The sequence below is a fragment of the Oratosquilla oratoria genome, chromosome 34 (genome assembly GCF_046742065.1).
Source record: "Oratosquilla oratoria isolate Oo_2021 chromosome 34, ASM4674206v1, whole genome shotgun sequence".
Lineage (NCBI taxonomy): Eukaryota > Metazoa > Arthropoda > Malacostraca > Stomatopoda > Squillidae > Oratosquilla > Oratosquilla oratoria.
This window is the reverse complement of record NC_134810.1, coordinates 31,731,457-31,758,940: the sequence shown is the minus strand read 5'-3', so window position 1 is coordinate 31,758,940 and position 27,484 is coordinate 31,731,457. Positions and strand designations below refer to the sequence as shown.

At 38.6% G+C, this 27,484-nt stretch overlaps 1 protein-coding gene across 6 annotated transcripts in view; it reads right to left on the bottom strand.

The window, feature by feature from the left end:
- Positions 1–26,710, bottom strand: part of LOC143018161 (malectin) — a 397,497-nt gene extending 370,787 nt beyond the window's left edge. For all 6 annotated transcript variants that reach the window (XM_076173315.1, XM_076173314.1, XM_076173318.1 and 3 more), the window contains exon 1: positions 26,511–26,710. In XM_076173315.1, coding sequence (XP_076029430.1) covers positions 26,511–26,607 — 97 coding nt within the window. In that variant the 5' untranslated portion in view covers positions 26,608–26,710. The remainder of the gene's footprint in view (positions 1–26,510) is intronic.
- Positions 26,711–27,484: the final 774 nt, after the last annotated feature.

Here is a 27,484-nt window from a genome sequence, read left to right as displayed (position 1 = left end):
TTTCCTCTTTCTCCATCTATCCTCCACTCTCAGCTTACCTTCCACCAAAAAATGATCCGATATTCCCCCACCCTCTCCCCTTAGCACATGTACATCCTTAACTCTTCCTATCATAATCCTATTTACCACTACATAATCCATTAGCGCTCTATCTACCACCCTTCCCTCCACCACCCTCTCCCATGTGTACTTATGCTTGACTTTCTTCCGAAACACTGTATTTGCTATCATCAACTCTCTTTCTAGACACATTTCCACCATCAACTCTCCACTAAGATTCTTTCCTGGAACTCCACACTTCCCAACCACTCCATCGATTGGACCATTTCCCACCCTAGCATTAAGGTCTCCCAGTACTATTACATTGACATTTCTTCCTAAACCCTCTATGCACTCATTTAAATCTATCCAAAAGGCCTCCCTTTCTTCCACGCTCTTCTCACTGCCAGGCCCATATGCACTTACAAAGACCCACATCTCCTTTCCCAGTTTCACCTTCATCCACATTATCCTTGAGGAAACCTCCTTCCACTCCACTACCTCTTTACCTATCTCCTCACTCAATAGAATAGCCACCCCTTCCCTCCCTCGCCCTCTCTTCACTCCTGATAACCTCCCACTTACATTCCCAAACTTACACTCACCCTTCCCTTTCAACTTAGTTTCACTCAAAGCCAACACATCCATCTTTCTTCTCACAAACATACTACCTATCTCTTCCCTTTTACTCTCATCTGTACCACATCCACGCACATTAAAAGACCCAAACCTTAGGGTGCTGGCCCGAGGCCCTCCAGCACCCCTTATGCCTTCACTTTCCAATTTAGGAATTTGCCCCATGGGGCTACAGGGAGAAGGATGCCTAGTCCCTCTCCCCGTCCCTTTCTTCTCGCCTCTTACGATCCAAGTGGGAAACTTGGTGGCAGTATTCTTTTCCCCGACCACAGGGAATTCCCCCATTACAGAAAGAGAATACTCAGAGAAATGGTACAGGACAGCAACAAGGGGTTGGGGGACAGCATAACGGAGGGACAGTCGTAGTATAAAAGTGTCATCATTTCTCTATGAACAGAATTTCTTCTATCATAGACAAAATGATGTGTGGCTCTGGTCCGTAGGGGCGCCCCATATAGACCCTAAAGTATCGACTGCATGCTACTTTGCCACAATAACAAGCAGCCAATACCCTCTTAATGGAGGCAAAGTTTTCCACATGATTCCAAATGGACTGTGTGCCAATGGTGAATTAGGACCTTTCTTAGAAATGCTTGCAAAGTGATCTGCAAACATATTAGCAACTTCTTTGGGATTGGCCATCGTTTCACCAGCATGAGATAACATGGGAGGGGTGAAAGGTGAAAACTTCCCAGAGATCTTAAGAACTCCCTTCCACTGGTGAGTAAGAAGGGTTTGGGCTGTAATTGACAAGACATAATTTTTCCATGATGTTCACTGTTTGTTCTTCAATATTCATTGGCCTGGGCACAATGTTGTTTTTGTTGTCTGCACTTGAGAGTTTAGAATTTTGGTTCTGGAGAAATTTTCTTTGGGGGGATGTCTGCTGAAACAAGGAACTCAACAGATACTCAGGAGCACTTTTGGTTTGATTGGGAGGGAACTGTGCAAGGTTTGGTTAAAGTGAGTGTCAGTTTTGGCTTGGTGTCTTTGGTTTGGGTTTTGCGTCTTGCTGATGATGTGGTGGTGACTTCTGCTGAATATGTGGTGGAGTTAGCTGAAGATGTTGTGGAAGGTTCTTCTGTACTGTTTTCCAAAATGATGAACTTGTTTTTCATTGTGACAGCTGGAGTAGAATTATCATTGGAGCAGGTTGGAACAATTGGTGGTTGAGAGAGGCAGGATGGTGCTTTAGCTTTGTTTGATGGAGTGGAAGAGCTGGAGTGGAGGGAAGAGGCATATGTCTTTGCCTCACCATCTTTTTGTCTGAACTGAAGTTCTCTTCTGGCACCTTCAAGACTGATAAACTGGGAATTTATTAGTTGGAGAATGTCTTGTTCGAGACAGTACCTCTTATATTGTTGGCACTGTACTGGGTAAGCTTCTCTGCAGTGGAAGCAGTATGATTCTGATTTACATTCTTGTGTAGCATGCAAGTCAAGATCAGAGCAGTGACTACACTCAGGACCATTTGTTAAAGTTCTTTTTGTGGCCAAACTCATAGCACTGGTAGCACTGTAATGGAGGGTCCATGATGGCTTTTGCTGGGAGAGAATGTGGACAAATGTTATTTGAGAAGATATGAACTATAAAATGTTACCATCATGTTACTATTTCCTCAGAGCTTTGTAGTTCACTGGACATCATCTGGGCACAACTGTAGGATATCATCTTCCCAGAATTCATACAAGTCACAGTTGTATATATGCCCTTTGCAGTAATTGAATGTTCTGTGTGGCATGATTGAATAAAAAAAATCCCATCTGGTGGGCAAGGTTGTAGGAGCATCATTGCCTGTGTCAGGTCTTTTGCCAAGATTAACATTCTTTTCCCATATTTCTTGATGTTGTGTTTTGGGAGCACTTCAATCTCCCTCGATATTTTGCAGCATGGATGAATTTTTTTTTTTCATTTTCTTTGTAGTTTGCCACAAACCAGTAAGGTGGGGCATGGCAAACTTTGGGGGCATTTTTTCATCTTCCAAGAGGGTGGGGCAGTGGTCAATTTTGCCATCTACTACATTATTTGATCTGATTATGTCGGTGACTAGGTTCTTATCTCCAAGTTGTAGGGAATTTATTATCTCATATGCAGTTTTGGTAGCACTGGCATGAAAACATGTGCTTCTTCCCCACTGGTTAGAAGTAGATGAACTACCTCAATATGTATTGACATCCAGGAAATGTAATCACCAATTCCTAGGCTATATAAAGCAAAGCATAGAGCAACTAGTGGTGACGCAAGCAGAGAGTGACAGCAAAAAAAAACTAAGAGCAGAGAGAAAACAAAAAAAAAAGAAGTAGATGCCCACAGTTCATCTGAAATTATGTAGAATTTTTTCTACATTCATCACTTGCGACAACTCAACCATACAAGTTCTTTGGACCCCTATGATTGCATTATGCAATCTTCAAGTACCAAATCCATGAATTGGCAATCTCCATGCAAAGTGTAAGCCTATGCTTTTCCATATTATTTCAGACATCTAGACTAAAGCTAAGTATGACTCTACACATGCTCTCTTTCTCTGTTATTTCTCCACTATGAAACACCAATAAATCTCATAAGATTCCCCTACCAGAAGTTATTGTACATCAGTCTCTCCACAAATTACTTGTTTGGTCCGAGACATGAAGACTGTTACAGATGATTGATGTTGAACACATCATCTATTTTCTAAATCAAGACTGTCTGTCCACCACTCCAGGTCCAGTGTATGAATCCTGCAAAAACTGAAACCTGGTAACTGATTTAGTACTAATTCATAATTCATGTAACGTCTATTTACATGTTGATGATTCTTGTATATTGCCATTTTTTTTATTCTATGTCAATTTATGTTGTGTCTATTTCACTATTCTACAAGCTGTGCATAGCCTTAATTTTTTTTCTTTTTGTGTTGTGACTAGTCTGGTCCATAAGGTGGGATGTGACAGTCACTATAATATTTCAGATGGATACTGAGGACTTTTCCAAAAGGCTTGAGAGCTGAGTGGATCACATGATATGACAGTGATGTGTAGATATTTGATATTTTTATTGTATCAAGACAAGACTTAAAATGTGACCTATGAGGTCTTCCAACTTGGGACACAGTGGTATGGGGAGTGCAACCTCCAGCCTACTCATGTGGTTCTCTTCCATTACAACCAGATGGGCTCTAGGAGCCAGGATTAACTGCCTACTGGGATTATGAAGGGAGTGAGTGCTGGCTGCCATGGACAGAATACCTCGTTCCCATGGGGGCCACTCATTTTAAAAAGCACTCTCTCTTGCCACAAACATCAGTAGCATAGCTAAGACCTCTCTCCACAACTCATCCCATCCCAGACACCCAACCATCCAGCACAGGACCACCTCACATTGTGGTCCCACTGGTGGGTGGCACCATTGGGCCATATGGGTAGCCTAGCAATGAGAAACTTTTAGTCTGCTCTCTCACGAGTGACCTTGCTAGCATGGGTAGCCCTCTCAATTCTATGTAGGGCAGAGCAGGGGCCAAAGCCCCCTTTAGCCTCACTCACCAGGTCATTGTGACATGCAATAACCCACACACACACATACACAACATAATAAACCCAAGACAATTTGGGTTCAGACAAGGAAGATCATGCACCACAAACTTAATATGCTTCTACTCAAGACTAATAGACATAGTGCAAGAAAGAAATGGATGGGCTGATTGTGCATTCCTAGGCTTGCAAAAAGCTTTTGACAAAGTACCACACAGAAAATTACTAAAAAAAACTGGAACACATAGGAGGAATACAAGGGAACCTACTAAAATGGATGGAGGACTTCCTGATTGGTAGAAAGATGAGAGTAGTGCTCAGAGAAAAATATTCAGATTGGAAAGAGGTGATCAGTGGAGTACCACAAGGATCTGTATTGGCACCAATAATGTTTGCTATTTATGTGAATGACATGGATGAGGATGTGAAATGTTACATAAGCTTCTTTGCAGATGACGTCAAACTGTTAAGGAAAGTAGAAACTGATAAGGACTGTGAAGCACTGCAGGAAGACCTGAATAGGGTATGGAACTGGAGTCAGAAATGGGAAGTGGACTTTAATACTAAGAAGTGTAGTATAAAGGAGTTTGGAAAAAGCAAAAATAGAATATCAGGACAATATACAATTGGAACCAAGGAGGTAAAGAAGGATCCGAAAAAGATTTGGGGGTAATTATCCTACTTGTCCTATGACAACTTATTAACAAAATTATCGGGGAGGCATACAACTTGCTAAGATCAATAAAAGTGGCATTTGCATACAGTAGAAGCCCGATTTAACAAACTAATTCAGCCAAGGTCCAGTCCGCTAAATTTAATTTTCCGTTAAATTGAGCGAGTGAGCGTTGGTGTAACAGTGTTGCCAGAGTGGATTATAAAAATTATACATACCTAAAAATTCCCTAGTGTACACGCACACACATACAGTATATATATTATTGTAAGTGAATTATAGGCAGCACAATCGTGAATTGCAAACGAACAGCAACGTGCAGTAATTTGTTGCAACATGTGTGTGCGTATTTACCTAGTTGTATTTTACGGGAAGGGGAGCTATGCTCGTGGTGTCCCGTCTTCATATCTCATTTTATCTAAGCTATTTTTAAATTCATGTATTGTTTTTGCACACACCACTTTCTCATCTAACTTGTTCCAACTGTCTATTACTCTGTGAGGAAAGCTGTTCTTTTTCACATCTCTTCTAAAGCTGTCTTTCTTGATTTTCTTTCCGTGCCCTCTTGTATTTCTATCATCCCATTTGATCAGATTCTCTCTATCAATAACTTCTATGCCTTTCATGATTCTGTAAATAGCTATCAAATCTCCTCTCTCTCTTCTTTTCTCTAGTGTCTGTAGTTCAAGTTTTGCTAGTCTCTCTTCATATGATAGTTTTGAGAGTGTTGGTGCCAAATTTGTAATTGCTCTTTGTATTCTTTCAAGTTTTTTTTATACATTTTTTTGTACTTGGTGACCACATCGTTGCTGCATATTCCAATCTTGGTCTTATCAGGGTGATTAGGATTTTCATCACCATTTCTTCATCCAGGTATGTAAATGCCACTTTGATTGTTCTTATCAAATTATAAGTTTCTCCAAAAATCTAATTTATATGTTTCTCAGGTGACATATTATTCATAACAATGACTCCCAAGTCCTTCTCATTTTCTACTTTTTTATTCCTTCTCCCAATTTATATAATGTTATTCTGTTTTTGCTTTTTCCAAATTCCATTATACTACACTTTTTAGTGTTGAACTCCATCTCCCACTTCCTACTCCATTCCCATACTTTATTTAGATCACTCAGTAGTGACTCACAATCTTCTTCCGTGTTCACTTTTTTTTAATAGTTTTGCATCATCTGCAAAGAAGCTCATATAACTTTCAATTTCTTCATCCATATCATTAATATATATAGCAAACATTATTGGGGCCAGAACTGTTCCTTGTGGAACACCGCTTATTACGTCATCCCATTTTGAGTGTTTGTCTCTTATCACTACTCTCATTTTTCTTTCTTCCAAAAAGTCTTCCATCCATTTAAGCAGTTTGCCCTGTATTCCTCCTTCAGTTTCTAATTTCTTAAGCAACTTCTTATGTGGTACTTTGTCAAAAGTTTTTTTTTTAGGTCTAGAAATGCACAATCAGCCCATCTATCTCTTTCTTGTATTATATCTATTAGCCTTGAATAGAAACATATTAAATCAGTGACGCATGATCGTCCTTGTCTGAATCCAAATTGCCTTGGATTTAGCACGCTGTTTTTTTTTTTAATATTTCACCCATTCTTTCACAAATTTTTGCTATTGTACTTGTTAGAGAGACTGGTCTATAGTTGGTAGGGTCTTCCTTATTTCCTCCTTTATATATAGGTACTATATTTGCCTTTTTCCAATCTTCTGGAACTTTTCCTTCTTTCAAAGAACTATTTAGTATGCTATGTATTTTGTCTGCCAGTTCATTTCTGCATTCTTTCAAAATCCAGTTTGCTATTTCATCTGGTCCATGCGATTTTCTAACATCAAGATTATTCAAGTGTTTCAATATTTCGTTCTTTGTTACTTCTATTTCTTTCATAGGGGGGACTCTCTTTCCACTCGATCTCTTCTGGTTGTATATTCTCCCTTGTAAACACTGATTTAAAATGCTTGTTCATAATTTCCGCCATTTCTATTTCCTCTGTGTATTCAACTCCTCCTTGTCTTAATTTCTCCAAATCTTGTTTGTTTTTCAGTTTGTTGTTTACAAATCTGTAGAATAGTTTTGGTTGATCTTTACATTTTTCTATGGCATCTTTTTCATATTTTCTCTTTTCCTCTCTGCACGCTTGTACATATTCATTTCTATAACAAGTATACATTTTCCATTTTTCAGGTCTTTTGTGTTTCTTCCATTTGGTCCAAGCTTTGTCTCTTTTGTCTTTGAACTCTCTACAACTTTTGTTGTACCAGCACTTTACATATTCTTTTTCTTGTTTTTGTCTTGGGACATACTTTTCCACTCCTTTTTTTTTTTTTTTTTTTATAAATTTTTGTCAAAATATTCCATTTCTCTTCTACTGTTGTATCTTCTTTGTGCATTCTTTCCCAGTTTTCATTTTGAAAGAATTCTCTTATTTTATCAAAATTTGTTTTTTCATACATCAATCTTCCTTTTCTATATTGTTCATTTCTTTTCATGTATTTTTTCTCATTTAGTTCTAGTTCTATTAATATGTGGTCACTTTTACTTATTGGTGCCTGGTATTCTATCTTTTCCACTATTTCAGGTTCTGATATGATTATTAGGTCTAGTCTCGATGGTTCTTCTTCATTTCTATATCTGGTGTTCTCTTGAATCCATTGTGTCATTGTGTGGTCAATAATCATCTCAAGTAGAACATTTCCCCATGAGTCTTCTCCACCCTTTACGGTCATCTCTTCCCAGCAGATTTCTTTGCAATTAAAGTCACCCATCATAACTATTCTTCTTCCATCTTCCATTATCTTGTTTAATGTTATTCTTGTGTCTTCTAACATACTTTTATTTTCACTCTCTTCCCACAAGGCTGTTTTTGGGGGCACGTAGTTTATTACAAACTTTCTGCTCTTCTTATCTCTGTCTTCTACTTCTATCATAATCAGCTCTACTCTATTCTTTCCATATGTGACACTCTTCATGTTTATATCCTTCTTAGTCAGGAACATAACTCCACCCCCTTGTTTTATCCCTCTGTTTCTAATCCAATAATTATATGCATTGTGTCCTATGCTGTTGGGTGGTAGTGGACCTTTTAATTTTGTCTCTACAATTCCCATTATGTCCGGTTCTTTTACCTTCAGATACTCGTTCAGTTCATTCAGTCCTGTTATTAATCCATCTATATTTGTGTAGGACACTCTTAACTTTCTGTTATTTCCATTGTATTCTCTGTTTCTTTTTTGTTTCTCTTTGTTATGGTCCATTTCCTCAATTTCATATTCACTACTCTCCAGTAGAATTCTTCTTTTTCTGACTCCGTTCTGGTCTCTATTTTTTCTTTAGCTTCTTTCCTTTTCATTTTTTCTTCCTCTCTTTCCTCTTTATTCATTTCTCTTTTTATCAATACCTTTTTATATTGTTCACTTGCTGCTAGCTTCCCTGTTTTTGCTAAGATATTCTCTGCTGTTGTTTGTGATCTGAATTTAATCTTAATTGGTCTGGTCTTATCTGTACTATATTTTCCGAGCCTAAACATCTCTTTGATTTGTTTCATTATTTCAGGTTCATCTTCCTGAACTAATTCTAGTAAACTACTTACTTTTTCTTTTTCCTCACTGATTCTTGAAGTTCTATCTAGGTTATGTTTCTCTTCCATTCCCAATATAATTATACATTTCTTTTTATCTGCTAAGTCTCTTACTATATTATCCTTCTGTCTCATCACTTTGATAACTGAGTCTTCAGTTTGTTCTTTCATTTGCTGTTTAATTATGTCAGTAAATGCAACTTTACTGTTTTCCTGGATTTTTTTCCAACCCTGTGCTTCTTTTGCCTCTTTATTGTCTTTTTTATTCCTCTTTAATTCTTCATTCTCTTCTTTTTTCTTTTACTTCTTTTAACTGTCTTTTTAATTCTTCTATTTCATTAGTTAAATTTTTGTTCGCCTTCTCTAGTTCTTCCAATTTTTCAACTCTCTGCGCAATGTTGGTTACGTTACTGAACCTGTCTTCCCAATGTTCGATCATCTTATCAAGTTTTTCTTCTAGTCTTGTCAATCGGGGGAGGTTGGTATCCCCCCCCACCCTCCTTAAATCCCTGGAAAATATTATCCTCACCTTCCATTGTGCTGCTCTTATCGATATTTCTAATCTTTACATTTTTGTTAATCCCATCACCAAAATCATCGGTCCTCCGTTTGTTTACAAGACGTCTGGCCTCTTGGACCAAGTCTTCCCCTTCCTCATTTCCTTCCATTTCCCTCAGTAATCCCTCCCCTTCTCCTTTTTCCTCACTTTCCCACAACACCACGAGTTATCCACTTCCCTGTAAATACAATAGGTACTTCCTTTGAGTTGAGGTCCACGAAAATTTCACTTTTTCTTCAGAACTCTAATCCTCGCCGTCCATCCGACAAAAGTGTGTGTGTGTCGTGTAACAATGATATGAGCTGTCTGTGAATTTCGCGGAATATTAGTCATAGCTTCGTGTTTGGTTCGATGTACATAATTCTAGTAATTAATAGGACTGGGCAGTTGGTTTTTGGATAGTGAGCGTTATTGTTGTGTTGTTGCAGAAAATGTAATTCGTTGTTATAGAAGTGTTTTTCGTGGTGATCACTCTCGCATACTGATTTTGAATTTTCCCATCAACTTACTGTTTCATTATTTTGTTTTCCTATTATACCGTCTATTTCTACTTGGAATATATTTCTGCTACAATTATACTTTATACATATACTGAATTGTATATTATTGTATATATATTATAGTACGTATATACTGTACTGTATATAAATATATATATATATATATATATATACCTCCAAAGTACTAAATTATAAATTTTTCCTTGACTCCACCACCACAATCTGGCAACATCTGGTAACATTGGACTCTGAGACACGCATGTGGCCAATTGACGGAAAATGCTCAACTTAGCTTACCATTCCCACTAAATTGAGCTATTTCCGTAGATACGCGTCTGGCCAGCTAGCGGAAAATGGTCAACTTAGTGGACCATTTTCGCTAAGTTGAGCATTTTCGTTATTGCTATTTGCAGTTCGCTAATTTGAGCTTCCGCTAAATTAAGATTTGTTAAATCGGGCTTCTACTGTACTTGGACGAAGACATGATAAAAAAATATTGGTTACATTGATAAGGCCTAGACTAGAGTATGCGGCGACATTGTGGTCACCCAGTACCAAAAAGAATATAAGGAAAATATAAAGAATCCAGAGAGCAGCAACGAAAATGGCACCTGCACTTGCAAACCTATCATATGAGGAGAGACTGGGTAAACTGGAGTTACCGATGCTGGAGCAAAGAGGAGAGAGAGGTGACCTACTGACCATCTACAGAATCATGAAAGGGACAGAGATACTCAATAGAGAGGACTTACTAAACTGGGACAAGAGAAACACAAGAGGACATGGAAAGAAAATAAAAAAACATAGCTACAGAAGAGAACTGAAGAAAAGCAGTTTTACACATAGAGTAGTGGACACTTGCAACAAACTGGACAAAGAAATAGTATGTGCAAAAACCATTCATCAGTTTAAAAGCAAACTAGACACTGCAAGATACAAAGGTGGGACACCACGAGCATAGCTCCCCTTCCTGCAAAATACAACTAGGTAAATACACCACCAACACAACAAGGGGGTTCCCGTAAGGGGAGTCCATCATAAGATGTAGCACAGAGGAGCTACTCAGTCTCCAGACTGTGCCAAAGATGTCTCTCTATCAACTTTAACCACTTCCATACGGTGCCACCTACATAGGCGGCATGAGGAGCAAGTAGGTACTCGCTGATGCCGAAGTCGCCATCTTGATTATATTTATTGTAGTTGTACCTACATAATTTTCATTCTCTCTAAACTGGCTTCATCAGTTTTCTATGGTTATCAAAATACACGGGTGAAAGAGAACGGACAATTTAGCACTGACTATATTTTTTATAATGCGATCATTATTTCGAGACATCGCAGGTCGGGCAGCTAATGCTGCCAGACGTGCGATGTGCCCTGGAGGGAAGAGGTTAACTGTATTTCTTACACTTTTTCACATATAAAGCCATGACAACTGGTGACTACACTCCTCTTCCTACCACTTTGAGCTGGTCCCTCACTGATAAAACACAGACAACAGTTCAATATTTCTTCCCAGAGATCTATGGGAGGTTCTCAGGACCATTGCCACACCTTATGACTCCCCCCTTGAACCATCCCCATTCCTCCTCCACTCCTAGTTCTACTCTATCCTTCACTCCCTCTCATTCCTCACTCAGCTTCTTCCTATACCCCTTCTCCTTTTTTTTTCTCATTTAAGCAGTTCACTCTAAGTACCTCCCTACCTTCTGCCCTTTTCCTCTATATACAAGGAATGGGGTGCACTTGTCGCCCAGAGGATTTCAGCTCCTTGCTCCCTTGAGTGAGAAGTAGGCTTCCTACAGGGTTTTTTCAGGTAGATTATGTGGGAGTAGGGGGGAAGTATAAGAATATATTTTAGGCAATAGAAACTTAGAGAGGGACTGTGAAAAGAATCACCAAAGCAGGTGGAAGGAAGATAAACTTAAAGTTTACTATACAAATAGCAGAAGCATAATTAGCAAAATTGATTTGCTGTGAGGTAAAGCATGCATAGAGAAATTTGATATTATAGCTATTACTGAATTCTGGATCAACGTGGCTGATAAACATTTTCTTCCGGAAATTGAAATAGAAGTTTTTTCACAAGGATAGGGTTGGCAGGAGTGGGGGAGGAGTAGCACATTTTGTTATAAATACAATAAACTGTATTATCAACAATTCGATTAAGGAAGAGGCCTGTACAGAATCTATTTGGGTAGAGATTATAGGCAAGAAAAAGAAAGTTATTATTGGCGTTCTGCATGGACCTCCTAACCTCAGCATTGAGCAGACTGATCCCCCGATTCATAAAATTTGCAGAGCGTCCCAGTACAAAAATGTTGTGATCATGGGAGATCTTAATTATAGAAACATTGACTGGGAAACTTTAGTAAGAGATCGGGAAGCGAAAAACTCTTAGATGTAGTGCAGGATAATTTCCTAAAACAAATGATTACCAATCCTACGAGGGGAGAAAATACTCTGGATTTACTTTTAACTAATAATGAGCACCTAATGAGTAATGTAAAAAGTGAGAGATAGTCTAGGCTCTAGCGATCATCAATAAATAAGATTTAATATTTTTGGGAAGAATTAAAAAGTACGAATAACGTCCAGGTACCTGACTTCAGGAGAACAAACTCTGACAATATAAAAAACCTATTTGAAATTGAATATGAAATGTCATACGGAGATTTTGGGCATTATCGGCGTGGTCAGGTCTCGGTATATGACCAGGGGTCGGGTCATGGAGGGAAATATACATTCCTTGGGTCAGGTCACTTGGGGGCTCAACAGACAGGTCAGCAATTTGGATGAAATGTATAGCAATCTAACTGATTTAATTATTAATGCACAAAATACATTTATCACTCTGAAGTCAATACGGAAAAATAGTAATACAGCTACTCCTCGTTTAACCCATTCAACTCCGATGACAAGATGTCTTGTCATTTGGTCAAATAAAACAAAAAATCATAAAACACCAAAATGTTTGATCAAACACCAGAAAAATATGACGTCAATCCTCGCTTCGCTCGCAGCGAAGCGAGGACTGACGTCATATTTTTCTGGTGTTTGATCAAACATTTTGGTGTTTTATGATTTTTTGTTTTATTTGACCAAATGACAAGACATCTTGTCATCGGAGTTGAATGGGTTAACGACCTACTCGGGTAGCGACGACACGGAGTTACGACGGGCTTTATGACAGACCAATATTCGTTTAACGTAAATCTCCAGAAGTTACGACGTCGTGTACGATAATTAAGTTGGCCGAGGCAAATTTGTATGATGTTATAATTGAACTTGTACGGTGGATATTAGCTGTGAGGTAAAGTGTTCTGAAGCTTAGGTCTACATTACCATCCTACAAGCTGCAAAAACTACCTGGGGTACAGTATATACCGGTAGTGGTAAATTTTTAGTTTTGACCATGGGCGCAATATAGCAATAGAAAATTAATTATTAATTTTGTAAATTATAATGTATCAAAGTAATATGCAATTTTGTGAGTGGAAAAAAAAAAAAAAGGTGCTAAAACAAATTTCATAAGTAACGAAGTCATGTCGGACGAATGGTACACCATGTTTGTTATGATAGATGCCGATGTCGAAGAAATAAAAGGATGATAAATTCGTCTAACCTAAACTAAACTAACCTGACCTGTGTTTGATAAATCATTACCTGCAAATTAAATGTCATCCGGTTCGTCCTCGTTGTCGTCATCATGAGAGACGTTGGCAGATGACAAGATGGCATCCCAATCCTATGCTACCAACTTCGTTCATTAGCATATTTTCTTGTAGCATGGTATTTTTTACTTTCATTTCCGCCCACAAAATTGCATATTACGTTGATACATTTTAATTTACAAAATTAATAATTAAATTTCTATTGCTATATTGCGCCCATGGTCAAAACTAAAAAAATATCCCGGTATTCAATATGGAATGTCAGCATACGCGGATTTGGTCATATACGGTAATTTCAGGAACCTAACCACCGTAAATAAACAGTAAATAAAGCTTTAATGTACTGTATAAAAGAGGGAAAATACACGAAAATAAAGATACATGTATTGCTGGACATTGTACATACAGTACATGTACGTATATGTATACACTTTCGCTTAACCCCTTCCATACGGTGCCGCACACGTAGGCGTCATGAGGAGCAAGTGGATTCGCGACGCTGCCATATCGGCGTCTTGATTATATTTATTGTAGTCGCCCCTGTGTTTTTACATTCTCCCAAATGCGCCCTTAATCCCATTCTCTGTGGTTTTCAAAATTCGCGGGTGAAAGAGAGAACGATCGATATAAGCGGCGACTATATTTTATGATGCAAATATCATTTCGTTACGTCGTACGGCTGGCATTGGCTGCTGCCCGCGAAATTTAAGTCCCGTATTGAAGTGGTTAACGACCAATTCGGTTAACGACGGCGCGCTGGTCCCAATTGTCGTCATTAAACCAGGAGTGGTTGTACTCCCAATTGGATGACGGACAGATTGAAACACGAGATCGGAATAAAAAGTGAACTCTACATAAAAATAAAAAATGGGGAATCACACCTTAGATCAAGATATAACAAACTAGCAAAGTTGGTCAACAAGAGTACATGTACAGCAAAACGTAATTATGAAATTAAGGTTGCCAGTCAAGCAAGATTCAACCCAAAAGTGTTTCTTTTATCTCTATAGAACAAAAAATAAAGAAAGAATAGGACCAATTAAAAACAATGAAAATGTCATGATAGAATTGGAGGAAAAAATGAGTGAGGAGTTTAACAAATATTTTCTCTCAGTGTTTACTAATGAGAGGCTAGATAAAGTACCTGACTGTGATCCGATTTTCAGTGGGGATGAAGAAAGCAGTCTATCTAATATCAGCATTAGTAAAGTAGAAGTAGTCAAGCAGATTGAAAGACTTAAAGATACAAAACCCTGGGTCCAGACGAAATTTTTCCGAGAATGCTTATGGAGTGTAAATTTGAAATCTGTGACCAGTTAACTGAAATATTTAATAAGTCGGTAGACACTGGTTTTGTGCCTACTGCTTGGAGGCAGGCAAACATTGTTCCTGTTTTTAAGAAGGGAGATAAATTGTCTATATGCAACTACAGGCCAATCAGTTTGACATTGGTTATAGGTCAAATACTTGAATCAATAATAGTAAATAGACTCAAGAGAACACATCGAAAGACATAACTTAATTCATGATACATAGCATAATTTCTCCAAGGGTAAGTCATGTGTGACTAATCTTCTATCCTTTTACACTAAAGTATATAAGGCATCAGATAATGATAATTACAATGTTATTTACCTTGACTTTAGCAGCGTTCGACATGGTGCCACACCAGAGACTACTAAATAAAATCAAAGCCCATGGCATAGGAGGAAAAGTGTTAGAATGGATTAGAGCTTGGATTAGTAACAGAAAACTGTGGGTCACCATAAATGGAGTAAAATCTAGTTGGGGCAATGTTACTAGTGGGGTCCCCCAGGGCTCAGTTTTGGGTCCCTTGTTGTTCATTATATACATAAACAACTTAGACAATAGGATAAATAGTGATGTCAGTAAGTTTGCAGACGACACTAAAATAGGACACCTAATTAGGTCAAGAGACGGCGCAGAGATTCTGCAGGATGATCTTAACAAATTGTTCACATGGTTGGTGAAATGGCAAATGACCTTCAATATCTCTAAACGTGGTGTTAAATGTAGGGCTACACAACCCTGAAAATAGATACAGCTTAGATAACATGCATTTAGAGAAAACCAAGTGTGAGACTTGGGAGTTCTAGTGAGTTCAAACCTTAAAATCAGGGAACAGTGCATTAGCACCAGGAATAAAGCTAACAGCATTAGGTTTCATTGCTAGTATGGCAACGAATAGAAGTGCAGAGGTAATTATCAAACTCTATCTAGCGATAGTTAGACCCATCCTTGACTATGCGGTAGATTTTAGGTCTCCGTCCTATAGAATGGACATCATTTCAGTAGAATCAGTACAGAGAAAAATGACCAAAATGATACATGGATTCAGAAATTTGTCTTATGAAGAGAGGCTTAGGCACCTTAACTTACATTTTCTGGAAAGATGCTGAGTGCAGGGTGATCTAATAGAAGTGTTCAAGTGGATCAAAGGCTTTAACAAGGGTGATGCAAACAAGGTCATCATATTAAAACAACAGGGCAGGACTCACAGTGATGGATTTAAACTGGACACTTTTAGATTTAAGGAAATAAGCAGGAATTGGTTTACAAACTGGGTGGTTGACAAATGGAATAGACTTAGTAACCATGTAGTAAGTGCTGAATGTATCAGTTGTTTTAAGAAATGATTAGACAACTTTATGGATGGGGATGACAGGTGGTGATGGATATGGAGCTGCCTAGTGTAGGCCTTATGGTCTCTTGCAGTCTCCTTCATTCTTATGTTCTCCACTTTCAATTTACCTTCCACCAAAAAATTATCTGATATTCCCCCAGTCTCTCCTCTTAGAACATGTACATAATTAACTCTTCCTACTATATTCCTAGTTACCACTATATAGTCCACCAACACTCTATCTACCACCCTTCCATCCACCACCCTCTCCCATGTGTACTTATGCTTGACTTTCTTCCTAAACACTGTATTTGTCATCATCAACTCTCAAGACACATCTCCACCATCAACTCTCCACTACGATTTTTTCTTGGAACTCCATACTTCCCAATCACTCCGTCTATTGCTTCATTTCCTACCCTAGCATTAAGGTCTCCCAATACCACTACACTAACATTTCTCCCTAATCCCTCTAATCCATCCAAAAACCTCCCTTTCCTCTATGCTCTTCTCACTACCAGGCCCATACCCACTTACAAAAACCCACATCTCCCTTCCCAGTTTCACCTTCATCCACATTAACCTTGAAGAAACCTTCCACTCCACTACACGCTTACCTATCTCTTCACTTACTAGTATAGCCACCCCTTCTCTTTCTCATCCTCTCTTCACTCCTGAGAACCTCCCAAACTCACACTCTCCCCTCCCTTTCAACTTAGTTTCACTCAGTGCCAACACATCCATCTTTCTTCTCACAAACATACCGCCTAACTTTTCCTTTTACCCTCATATGTACCACATCCACACACATTAAAAGACCCAAACCTTAGGGTGCTGGTTGGAAAACTCCTAGACCCTCTTATGCCTTTACTTTTTTTAGGAATGTCCCCTTTGGGGCTACAGGTAGCAGGATTCCAAGTCCTATCCCTGTCCCATTTTTTGTCACCTGGTACGACTCAAGTGGGAAGACTTGGTGGTAGCATTCTTTTCCCCCATGACAGGGTAGGGAAGAAAAGGAAATTAATATTCAGAGAAATGGTATAAGTAATAAGGGGTGGGGACAGCATAATGGAGGGACAGTCACAGTATAATAAAAGTGTCATCATTTCTCTATGAACAGAGACTTCCTCTATCACAGACAAAATGATGTGTGGCTCTGGTCCATAGGGGCACCCCATATAGACATTAAAGTATCAACTACATGCTACTTTGCCACAATAACATGCAGCCAATACCTCAAAGTGGCTAAATTTGTTTGTTTATAGCTTTTAGCAGCTTTTTCTTTTATTGATTTTTGCCAAGAATAATGTATATTAGATTGATGTATTATCATTTGGAAGGCAGAGGTGGAAGGAGTGAGCATGAGGGGGTGGCCTAGGATGAAATGGATGAATGGGGTAAAAGGGGCATTGGGAAAGGGGAACTGTCTCTTGAGGAAGGATGGGAGAGGACAGAAGATAGGGGTGAATGGAGAATGGTTGTGTATGGATGATGCTGTGATACATGAGGGGGAGTGGGTGGGTGATGGGAGGTGAGGGAGTATGTGTGAGAAATAAATTGATGCAGCCCAAAGGGATTACTCCCAATATTCTCTTTTTCTGCATGAGGGAACAGGTTTTTTTTTTTTTTTTTTTTTTTTTTTTTTTTTTTTTAGCTGATTTAATGAAGTGGCCTTGCTGTGGATGTGCTGTGTCTTGTGACAATACTTCTGACCCAGGCCAGTGGGAAAAATGCAGGGATGACCCGTCATCCAGGAGGTGCCAAGATAAGAGGGAAGGAAGAGGGTGGAGGGGAGTGGAGTATGTTGGAGATGGAATGGGTGAGAGTGGTTTTTATGCTTTTGGTATATGTATTATAATTTACAAAATTATTATTTAATTTTCTATTGCTATATCTTGTAGGTATGCACTTCTAAAAATTTACCATATTTTACAATTAAAATAAAAGTGTTTATGAATGTAACGGTCACCAAGGTTGATCTGGACAGTATTTTGGGTCACAGCCAAGAAAGGTTACGAACCACTGGGTTAGACAAATTTATCCTACTTTAATTTCTTCAACTATCACAACAAATATGGCATCTCAATCATCACAGCTCCATTTGTTAGTGTATCACTTTTAGCAACTTTTCTGTTATTAATATCCGCAAAGAAAAACGTATACTATGTTGATGTGTTATAACCAACAAAATTAATATTTCATTTTCTATTGCTATATTGCATTGGTGTACACTTCTAATAGTTTACCAAGTCTTGTACTAGTTGACACATCTAGTCAAAGTCAATTGGGGGAGGACACAGAATCAGGGTCCTGACCTGCCAAGCTCAATGTGATCAGGACATATATGTCATAACATGCCTCCAGTATCTATGTAAGTTTATGAATTCTAGGGGCATTCCCTTTATCTACTCCATCAAATGTTGTCTCTTGTATTCACCTAACTGTATTTACCTAAATGTAGTATACAGGAGAGGAGCAATGTTTGTTGGGTCCTGTCTCCTATTTTCTAATTTTCTAACATACCTAGATTCAATTCATGTATGGTTCCAACTTAATCTATATATTTGATTTCCAATTGTCATATTTACATTTGAACTCATGTATTGTTTGAGCTTGAGATGTATCATAAAGGAAAGGAGCAAAACTCAATGGGTGAGCCTATGAGTGGGATCAATGTCAGGGAAGCATAAAAACATATCCATGTAACTGGAGTTGATACTCATAAAACATGCTGGTAACAGGCCTTGACAGATTCTCATGGAGCAGCCTCTGTTTGATTCAGCTCAATGGCACTTGGTACCAACGACATCAAGATATCTTTTTAAGTCAGTGCCCCAGTGCATGACAGGAAGAACAAGTAACATATTCATTAATATTATTAATGCCATACTCTGGTTAACCACTTCGGTACAAGACAAATTCTTATTTGCGTAGCATCGGCTGCCATATGTACAATGCATCATACTACTCGCATTACAAAATATAAAGTCATTGTTGTATTACTTATTCTCTTTTACTCTTGAGTAATAATATACACTCATACCTCGATTTAACGGACCTCGCTTTATCGGCTTTCGGATGCAACGGACAAAATATGTAGCTTCCGGATCGTCCGGACGCGGTCCGATGTTTCCGCAGTTGACCGCCAGATGACCTATGGTCGCTTTGTTTAAAACTGTGCCGGAACACGTGGAGCTGTTTGGTCCGTGTTTTTTTACCTTTTTGGCCCTGTTTTGTGTGTTGTTTGTGAAATAATTCAACAGTTTTTTTAACCATGGCACTGTACATCCTGTAGAAAAGAGGAAAAGAGTCAATTTAACAGTATCACAGAAGCTTGAGTTGATTAAAAAGTTGGAAAGTGGAGTGTCGGTGAAGCAGGTGTGTGATGAATATCCACTTCACTCCGGGCCAAAATCTCGCGGGCAGCATTAGCTGCCAGACATACGATGTTGCGTCATAATACTTGCATCATAAAAAATAGTCACCGCTTATATTGATCGTTCTCTCTTTCACCCGTGAATTTTTATAACCATAGAAAATGTGATGAAGCCAGTTTAGAGAGTATGTCATTATGCAGGGGTAACTACAATAAATATAATCAAGATGCCAATATGGCAGCCTCGCGTATCCATTTGCTCCTCATGCCGCCTACGTAGGCGGCACCGTATGAGAGAGGATATGGATTAAAGAAACAAACTGTGTCTGATATTCGTAAACAAAAGGAACAACTTACCCAATATTTGCTGAAGTATTCGGTTGATGAAAATTTTGGACTTGGTACTCTTGGGGTGAAAATTTTGGGCCAGATCCCAGGTATTTACACTAACAGATTGGATAGTGTGCTTAAGTAAAAGTACCGTACTGTATTCATTCCTCATTTTTTCGTAATGTAATCGTTGAAATACAGTAGTATTGGAAACTTCGGACAATCAGGTATATCAGACCGGTGTTCCCCCCTTTTAGTCCGTTAAATCGAGGCATGAGTGTACACAGAAAATGTGATCAAACTAGTTCACAGAATCCTGTGGTAACTCATGCAAAAAAAAAAATAGATAAATAAATAAATAAATAATAAATCATATATATATATATATATATATATATAGTCAAGATGTCAATGCCAGCATCTTTGTGTACCCACTCACCTATGTAGGCGTCATTGTACCGAAGTAGTTAAGTGAGTTTGTAACAATACAGATCATACTGACATGACCAATCACTATTGTATATCATTCTATTGTAGCAAGTAAAGTTTTCAGTCAAATTTTAGTTGTGCACACCTACGCGAGACAGCAATGGAAAATTAATGATTAATTTTGTAAATTATAATAGATCAACATAATATGCACACCGATACAATATAGCAATAGAAAATTATTAATTTTGTAAATCATAATACAGTAGATAACATAATATGCAATTTTTTTGGTGGAAATCAATAACAAAAAGTTGCTAAAACCTATTTTCTAATGAACGAAATTGTGGCGGTTGAATGATATGCCATGTTTATTTTGATAGATACCAAGGTCAAAAAAATGAAAGGATGATAAATTAGTCTATTCTAACCTAACCTATATAACCTAACCAATGTTTAGTAATTTGGTACCTCAAATTCTAAAGATTATCTGGGTTGTCGTCATGAATGCCGACAGCCTAATCATTATTGTACCTCAGGCAATTAACAGAAGACAGCAGAACCCTGTGTTCTCCCACAAAGTCCAAGGAAGCCCTGTTGTCTTTGTAACAGTGCTTATTAACATCACCTGGTGTTGGAGAACACCCGGTCCACAACATGAAAGCCATTGACTGGACTAGCATGGTATCCGTACCATATCCTAGCAGCTTCATTCCTTAGTAAATTTGCTTGTAGCAAGGTTTTTTGTTTTTTTATTTCTGCCAAGAAAATTGTACATTACTTTCATATATTATAATTTACAAAATTAATATTTAATTTTCTAATGCTATATCGCATAAGTGTGCACAACTAAAATAATATTAAGTTTTCAAGATCTTAGTGCCCTCATCAAGGTTTTTTGTTTTTTCATTTCTGCCAAGAAAATTGTATATTACATTCATGTATTATAATTTACAAAATTAATATTTACTTTTCTAATGCTATATTGCATAAGTGTGCACAACTAAAATAATATTAATTTTTCTAGATCTTAGTCCCCTCATCAAATGCAGACAGACTAACCCAGTAATTGTACTATACCTCGTGGTGCAGTGGTTAGAGTTCCCGGTTGCCACTATGGCAGTCCGGGTTCGAATCCCACCCAGGGCTGAAAGAATTTCAGTATCGCTACACTGCGGGTTGATACTCCAACTTTCATGGGCAGGGAGTTGGGTGTATCTACCTAGTTGTATTTACCTAGTTGTGTGTGTGTGTATTTACCTAGTTGTATTTTGTGGGAAGGGGAGCTACGCTCATGGTGTCCCGCCTTTGTATCTCACAGTGTCTAGTTTGCTCTTAAACTCATGAATGATTTTTGTGCACGCTATTTCATTGTCCAGTTTGTTCCAAGTGTCCACCAATCTATGTGAAAAACTGTTTTTCTTCAGTTCTCTTCTGTAACTATGTTTTTTTATTTTCTTTCCATGTCCTCTTGTGCTTCTATTATCCCAGTTTAACAAGTCCTATCTATCGAGTATTTCTGTGCCTTTCATGATTCTGTAGATGGTCAGTAGGTCACCTCTCTCTCTTCTTTGTTTCAGAGTCAGTAACTCCAGTTTAGCCAATCTCTCCTCATATGACAAGTTTGCAAGTGCAGGTGCCATTTTTGTGGCCGTTCTCTGGATTCTTTCTATTTTCTTTATATTCTTTTTGGTACTGGATGACCACAATGTTGCTGCATATTCTAGTCTAGGCCTTATCAGTGTGACCATTATTTTTTTAATAATTTCTTCGTCCAAATATGTAAATGCCACTTTTATTGATCTTAGCAAGTTGTAGGATTCTACGACAATTTTGTTTATCTGTTTATCATAGGGCAAGTTGTTTGAGATAATTACACCCAAATCTTTTTCGGATCTCTCCTTTACCTCCTTGGTTCCAATTTTATATTGTCCTGATATTCTACATACATACATATACCAAGGCTTTTTCCCCCTTACAAGGGAGGTAGCCAAAAAGGGAAAGGCATAAAAACACTCCCACCCATTTCATCCCTACATACACTCCACACCCCTCCCACCCTCCCTCTCATCTGAGCACCTCCTGGATGACGGGTCATCCCTGCACCTTGCCCACCGCCCTGGGTCAGAAGCAGTGTCGCAAGACACATCACATCCACAGCAAGGCCGCTTCATTTAATCGGCGACCCCCCCTCTCCGTCCCCCCTTGCATATAAGGAGAGGACGGGGAGAAATCCCTTCGGGCTGCGTCAAAATTTATTCACACATACTACCCCACCCCCCTGCCCATTCCTCCTCATGCAATCACAACATCATCCATATACAACCATTCTCCACTCACCTCTGTCTTCCGTCCTCTCCCTTCCTTCCTCAACAGACATTCCCCTCTTCCCCAAAGCCCCCTTCACCCCATCCATCCACCTCATCCTAGGACGTCCCCTCATGTTCACTCCCTCCACATCTGCCTTCCATACCTCTTTTACTAGTCTTTCTTCACTCATTCTTTCCATGTGTCCAAACCATCCTAATATTCTTTCATCAACCCTATCTCCCAGCTCCTTTTTCACCCCTGTTCTCCTCCTCACCTCCTCATTTCTCACTCTATCCAGCCTAGTAACCCCCACCATACTTCTCAGACACCTCATCTCAAACACATTCAAACTCCTTCTCTCTTCTTCTCTTATGTTCCACGTTTCTGCCCCATACAGTGCTGTTGGCACAATCACTCCTTCATACAGTCTCCTCTTCGCATCCATTCCCAAATGTCTATTCCTCATTACACTCTTTAATCCACCAAGGCATTTACTCGCTTCTCTCAATCTACATTCTACCTCCACCTTCACTCCACCTTTTCCTGCTACACTGGCACCCAAGTATCTAAAACTATCTACTTCCTCCAGTCGCTCTCCCTTAATGTTCACTTCCAGTCTACTGCCACTTTCACCCCTTGTACATCTCATCACCTTACTTTTACTTGTTATTGTTTATTGTTTACTTGTTATTGTGGCAAAGTAGCATGCAGTCGATACTTTAGGGTCTATATGGGGCACCCCTACGGACCAGAGCCTCACATCATTTTGTCTATGATAGAAGAAATTCTGTTCATAGAGAAATGATGACACTTTTATACTACGACTGTCCCTCCGTTATGCTGTCCCCCAACCCCTTGTTGCTGTCCTGTACCATTTCTCTGAGTATTATCTATCTGTGATGGGGGAATTCCCTGTGGTGGGGGAAAAGAATACTGCCACCAAGTATCCCACTTGGATCGTAAGAGGCGAGAAAAAAGGGACGGGGAGAGGGACTAGGCATCCTTCTCCCTGTAGCCCCACGGGGCACACATCCTAAAGAGAAAAGTGAGGGCCTGATATTCTATTTTTGCTTTTTCCAAACTCCATTATGCTACACTTGTTAATATTGAAGTCCACTTCCCATTTCTGACTCCAGTTCCATACATTATTCAGGTCTTCCTGGAGTGATTCACAATCATTTGCAAAGAAGCTCGTGTAACATTTCACATCATCATCCACGTCATTCACATAAATAGCAAACATTATTGGAGCCAATACAGATCCTTGCAGTACTTCACTGATCACCTCTTTCCAACCTGAGTTTTTTCTCTTAGCATAACTTTCATCTTTCTACTAATCAGGAAGTCCTCCATCCATTTTTGTAGGTTCCCTTGTATCCCTCCTTTATGTTCCATTTTTTTTAAATAATTTTTTGTGTGGTACTCTGTCAAAAGCTTTTTGTAAGTCCAAGAGGGCACAATCAGCCCATCCATTCCTTTTTTTTAGCTAGGTCAAACACCACTAGAGATGCCACTGTCTATGATGCCCGCCAATAGCGCGTCATTTAATGTGCACGCCATTCAAACGGCCAAATTTACATATCCCAGGAAATTTAATTCATAAAAATGTTGCACGAGTGTATTTTACTACAATCATAGTAAATCTCAACCAATCACATCATCAGTTACATATCAGTACATAAATACATATACCAAAGGCTTTTTCCCCCTACATGGGGGGTAGCCAAAAAGAAAAAGGCATAGATACCACTCCCACCCATTTCATTTCCTATATATTCCACTCCCCTCGACCCTCCTCCCTCCCTCTTATCTTGGCACCACCTGGATGATGGGTCATCCCTGCATCCTGTCCACTGCCCTGGGTCAGAAGCAGTGTCACAAGACACAGCACATCCACAGCAAGGCTGCTTCATAAATTCGGCAACCCCCCCCCTCTCTATCCCCTCATGCAGAAAAGGAGAAAACAGGGAGAAATCCCTTCAGACTGCATCAATTTTTTTTCTCATACATACTTCCTCACCCCCCAACCCCTACCCACTCCCCCTCATGCATCACAGCATCATCTATACACAACCCCTCTCCATTCACCCCTATCTTCTGTCCTCTCCCATCCTTCCTCAACAGACATTCCTCTCTTTTGTAATGCCCCTTTCACCCCATCCATCCATCTCATCAGTACATAGAAACATGAAAAAAACATGGCAGCCTGCATTCAGCAGTAAATCGAAAAAAAATTCATGTTTCAAAATGAGAAAAATGAGCTAGAAAACTCTCCAATAAACAGGCAACAGACCCAAATAAACGGAAACTACTAGTCTCACAGATTATTCTGATACCAAAACCAGGGCAGGATATCACGGGAGAGCTGAGAAATCGTAAGTAGAAAATGAGTTTTTTCTATCAGGTCGGGTAATGACAACGTTAAACATATTGTGGCATCTCAGCCGCTGATGCAGATGTGTCCGTCGAATCATCTTTGCATGCATCATGATCTATACTGGTACTCTAACCTAATGTAAAGTAGTATAACCCAGTTATATCTTGCTATTGAACATTGTGTGAATAACTGTACTTGTTGATATTGTTGATATGTCATTCCTTGGGCCGCCATATTAGATTTCCACCATATTGGCTAATCAAGGTAATAGTTATTTTGTAGTTCTCCCAACTTTCCAATGCTTGAAAAACGAAGTCTAGGGCACTTCCAATCTCTCAGGTCAATTTGGCACTACGTTTCCAAAGGTGTTCCTACAAACAATGTTATATAAATGGACTTGGCTACACACTTTTTGGCCCAATTTCCTGGGACAAAATAGACCTGATTTGGTACCTTTCAAAATGCAATATCTCGGGAACGAGGACAGCTACATGGATAATTCAAATTACATTGTACTCAGTCTCAGAGTGACTTTCTGCATCCCATGAGAACTACTTCAGCTCAAATATCAGGAATTCCATTTTCATGTTGACCTAGCTACTTTCTTGCACTATGTCTATTAATCTTGAGTAGAAACATATTAAGTTTGTGGTACATGATCTTCCTTATCTGAACCCAAATTGTCTTGGGTTTATTATATTGTTGTCTTCCAGGTGTTTTACCCATCTATTCTTGATGATCTCACAAATTTTGGCTATAGTGCTTGTTAGTGAGACTGGCCTGTAGTTAGTTGGTTCTTCCTTGTGTGTGTAAGGTCACAGCATTACCCACTGCAGTCAACAACAGAAGAAAAATACTTGGGGGTATATGTGACACCTGACACATCACCTCCTGTACACATATCTAACGCTGCTGCCAAGGCCAACTCTATGTCAGGAAGGATCAAGAGAACATTTACTTGTATGGATAAAGAAATATTCCTGGCACTATACACAACATTGGTAAGACCCCATATGGAGTATGCTGTACAAGCCTGGTCCCCGTATAAGAAAAAAGACATTAACAGTTTGGAAAAAGTCCAAAGAAGAGCCACAATACTTGTTCCCCAACTAAGAGAAATACCCTACAGTGAATGACTGGTTGCCTTAGGACTCACCCTACAGGCAAGAAGAATACGTGGGGACATGATTGAAGTTTACAAGATGCTCAATGGAGACAAGGATATTGACTGCAGTCAATTCCTTCAAATTGAACTGAGAGAAAGGTATGAGACCAGAGGGCACCAGTGGAAACTAGAGAAAACAAGGTTCAGAACAACCAAGAGAAGTAACTTTTTTGATGCCAGAGTAGTAAACAAATGGAACAGTCTAACGGAAAATACAGTTAATAGTTCAAGTATCAACATGTTCAAGAATAGATATGACCGGTATACTGTAGAAATTCAGAGAAGAGGCTATTCACAAGAGCTCTAGAACCCTTGCCTCTTTGACATCACTACCGTAAGCATCCACAGATCGGTCATATACGAGCTCTGAGCTCTCTTCCAGGAGGGAAATAGCTGTCGATCACGAGTCCAACATGTGATCCAAGACCATGGTGGTGAATGTAGAAAGCCCCCCCACCCTAAACGATTTTAATGTCAGAGTACCTAGTTACTACTCTACTTTTAACTTCGTGTTGACAGCATATCGAGCTTGTTTATCATAATTGATTTCACATATTTATACGAGTCACAAATCAGTCAGAATTTTCTTCAGGTTGACTTGAGACATAATATCAAACATCTATAAAACATGTATATTTATTTATAACCCTCTGACAAGAACCAGAAGTTTTGCAATTGCCTCTACCTACTTACCAGCGTTTACAGCATAAATCACTTCTCCAATCGCTTCTGCGCCTCCACATACTGCACAAACTACAACTAAAACAATCCTGGGCCCTAATTCCATCATGTTATATATTTTCAGTTCCAACTACAGCAACTTATGTTTAAACACTATCATTCACTTCCATCCACTTGTACGTGTTTCCGTTCCAGTTGCTGTGTTGTCAACATTATCGTAGTGCTACGTCGTCTGCTTTACAAAAACGTTCCTTTATATGTTTTTAATAGGTTACATAGCATTACTATCACGTCTAATTGTAGTAGTATTAGTTAATCTGAATTAACATAAACGTTTCCAAAGTATCTATGAAATGATGTTGAGTTTTACTGTTAGCAAAGAAACTAATTACATCTGTCGTAAAGGAAATAATGCACACGCTCTCGTTTATGATTGGTAGGTTTGAAATTACATACGTAGTAATTATCCCAAGTAATTAAATAATAATAAATAGATAAATTTATTTGGCAAAGAATCAATATACATGAAGTGCAGATAATGACGAACACATAGTTCGAAATAATAATTGCAAATTGCCGAGGATAACACAAAAAAGCATGTAATTGACAAAAAAAAGAAAAAGAAAAAAAATGCGTGAAAAATGGGCAGTCTAGCCTTCCATGATCAGCAGGTGTTCAGGTGTTTGAAGGCAATATTACGGACGTCAGTACACGTATGATGAAAAAATTAGGCTAGACTGATATTTTCTCCGACTGTGGGTTTCCTGTGTGTCATTTACAAATGTGTTACTACATTTCTGTTTAGAAATATATATATATATATATATATATATATATATATATATATATATATATATATATATATATATATATATATGTATGTATGTAATGTATGCAATGTATATATATATATATATATATATATACATATATATATATATATATAGTATATATATATATATATATATGTACATATATATGTATAT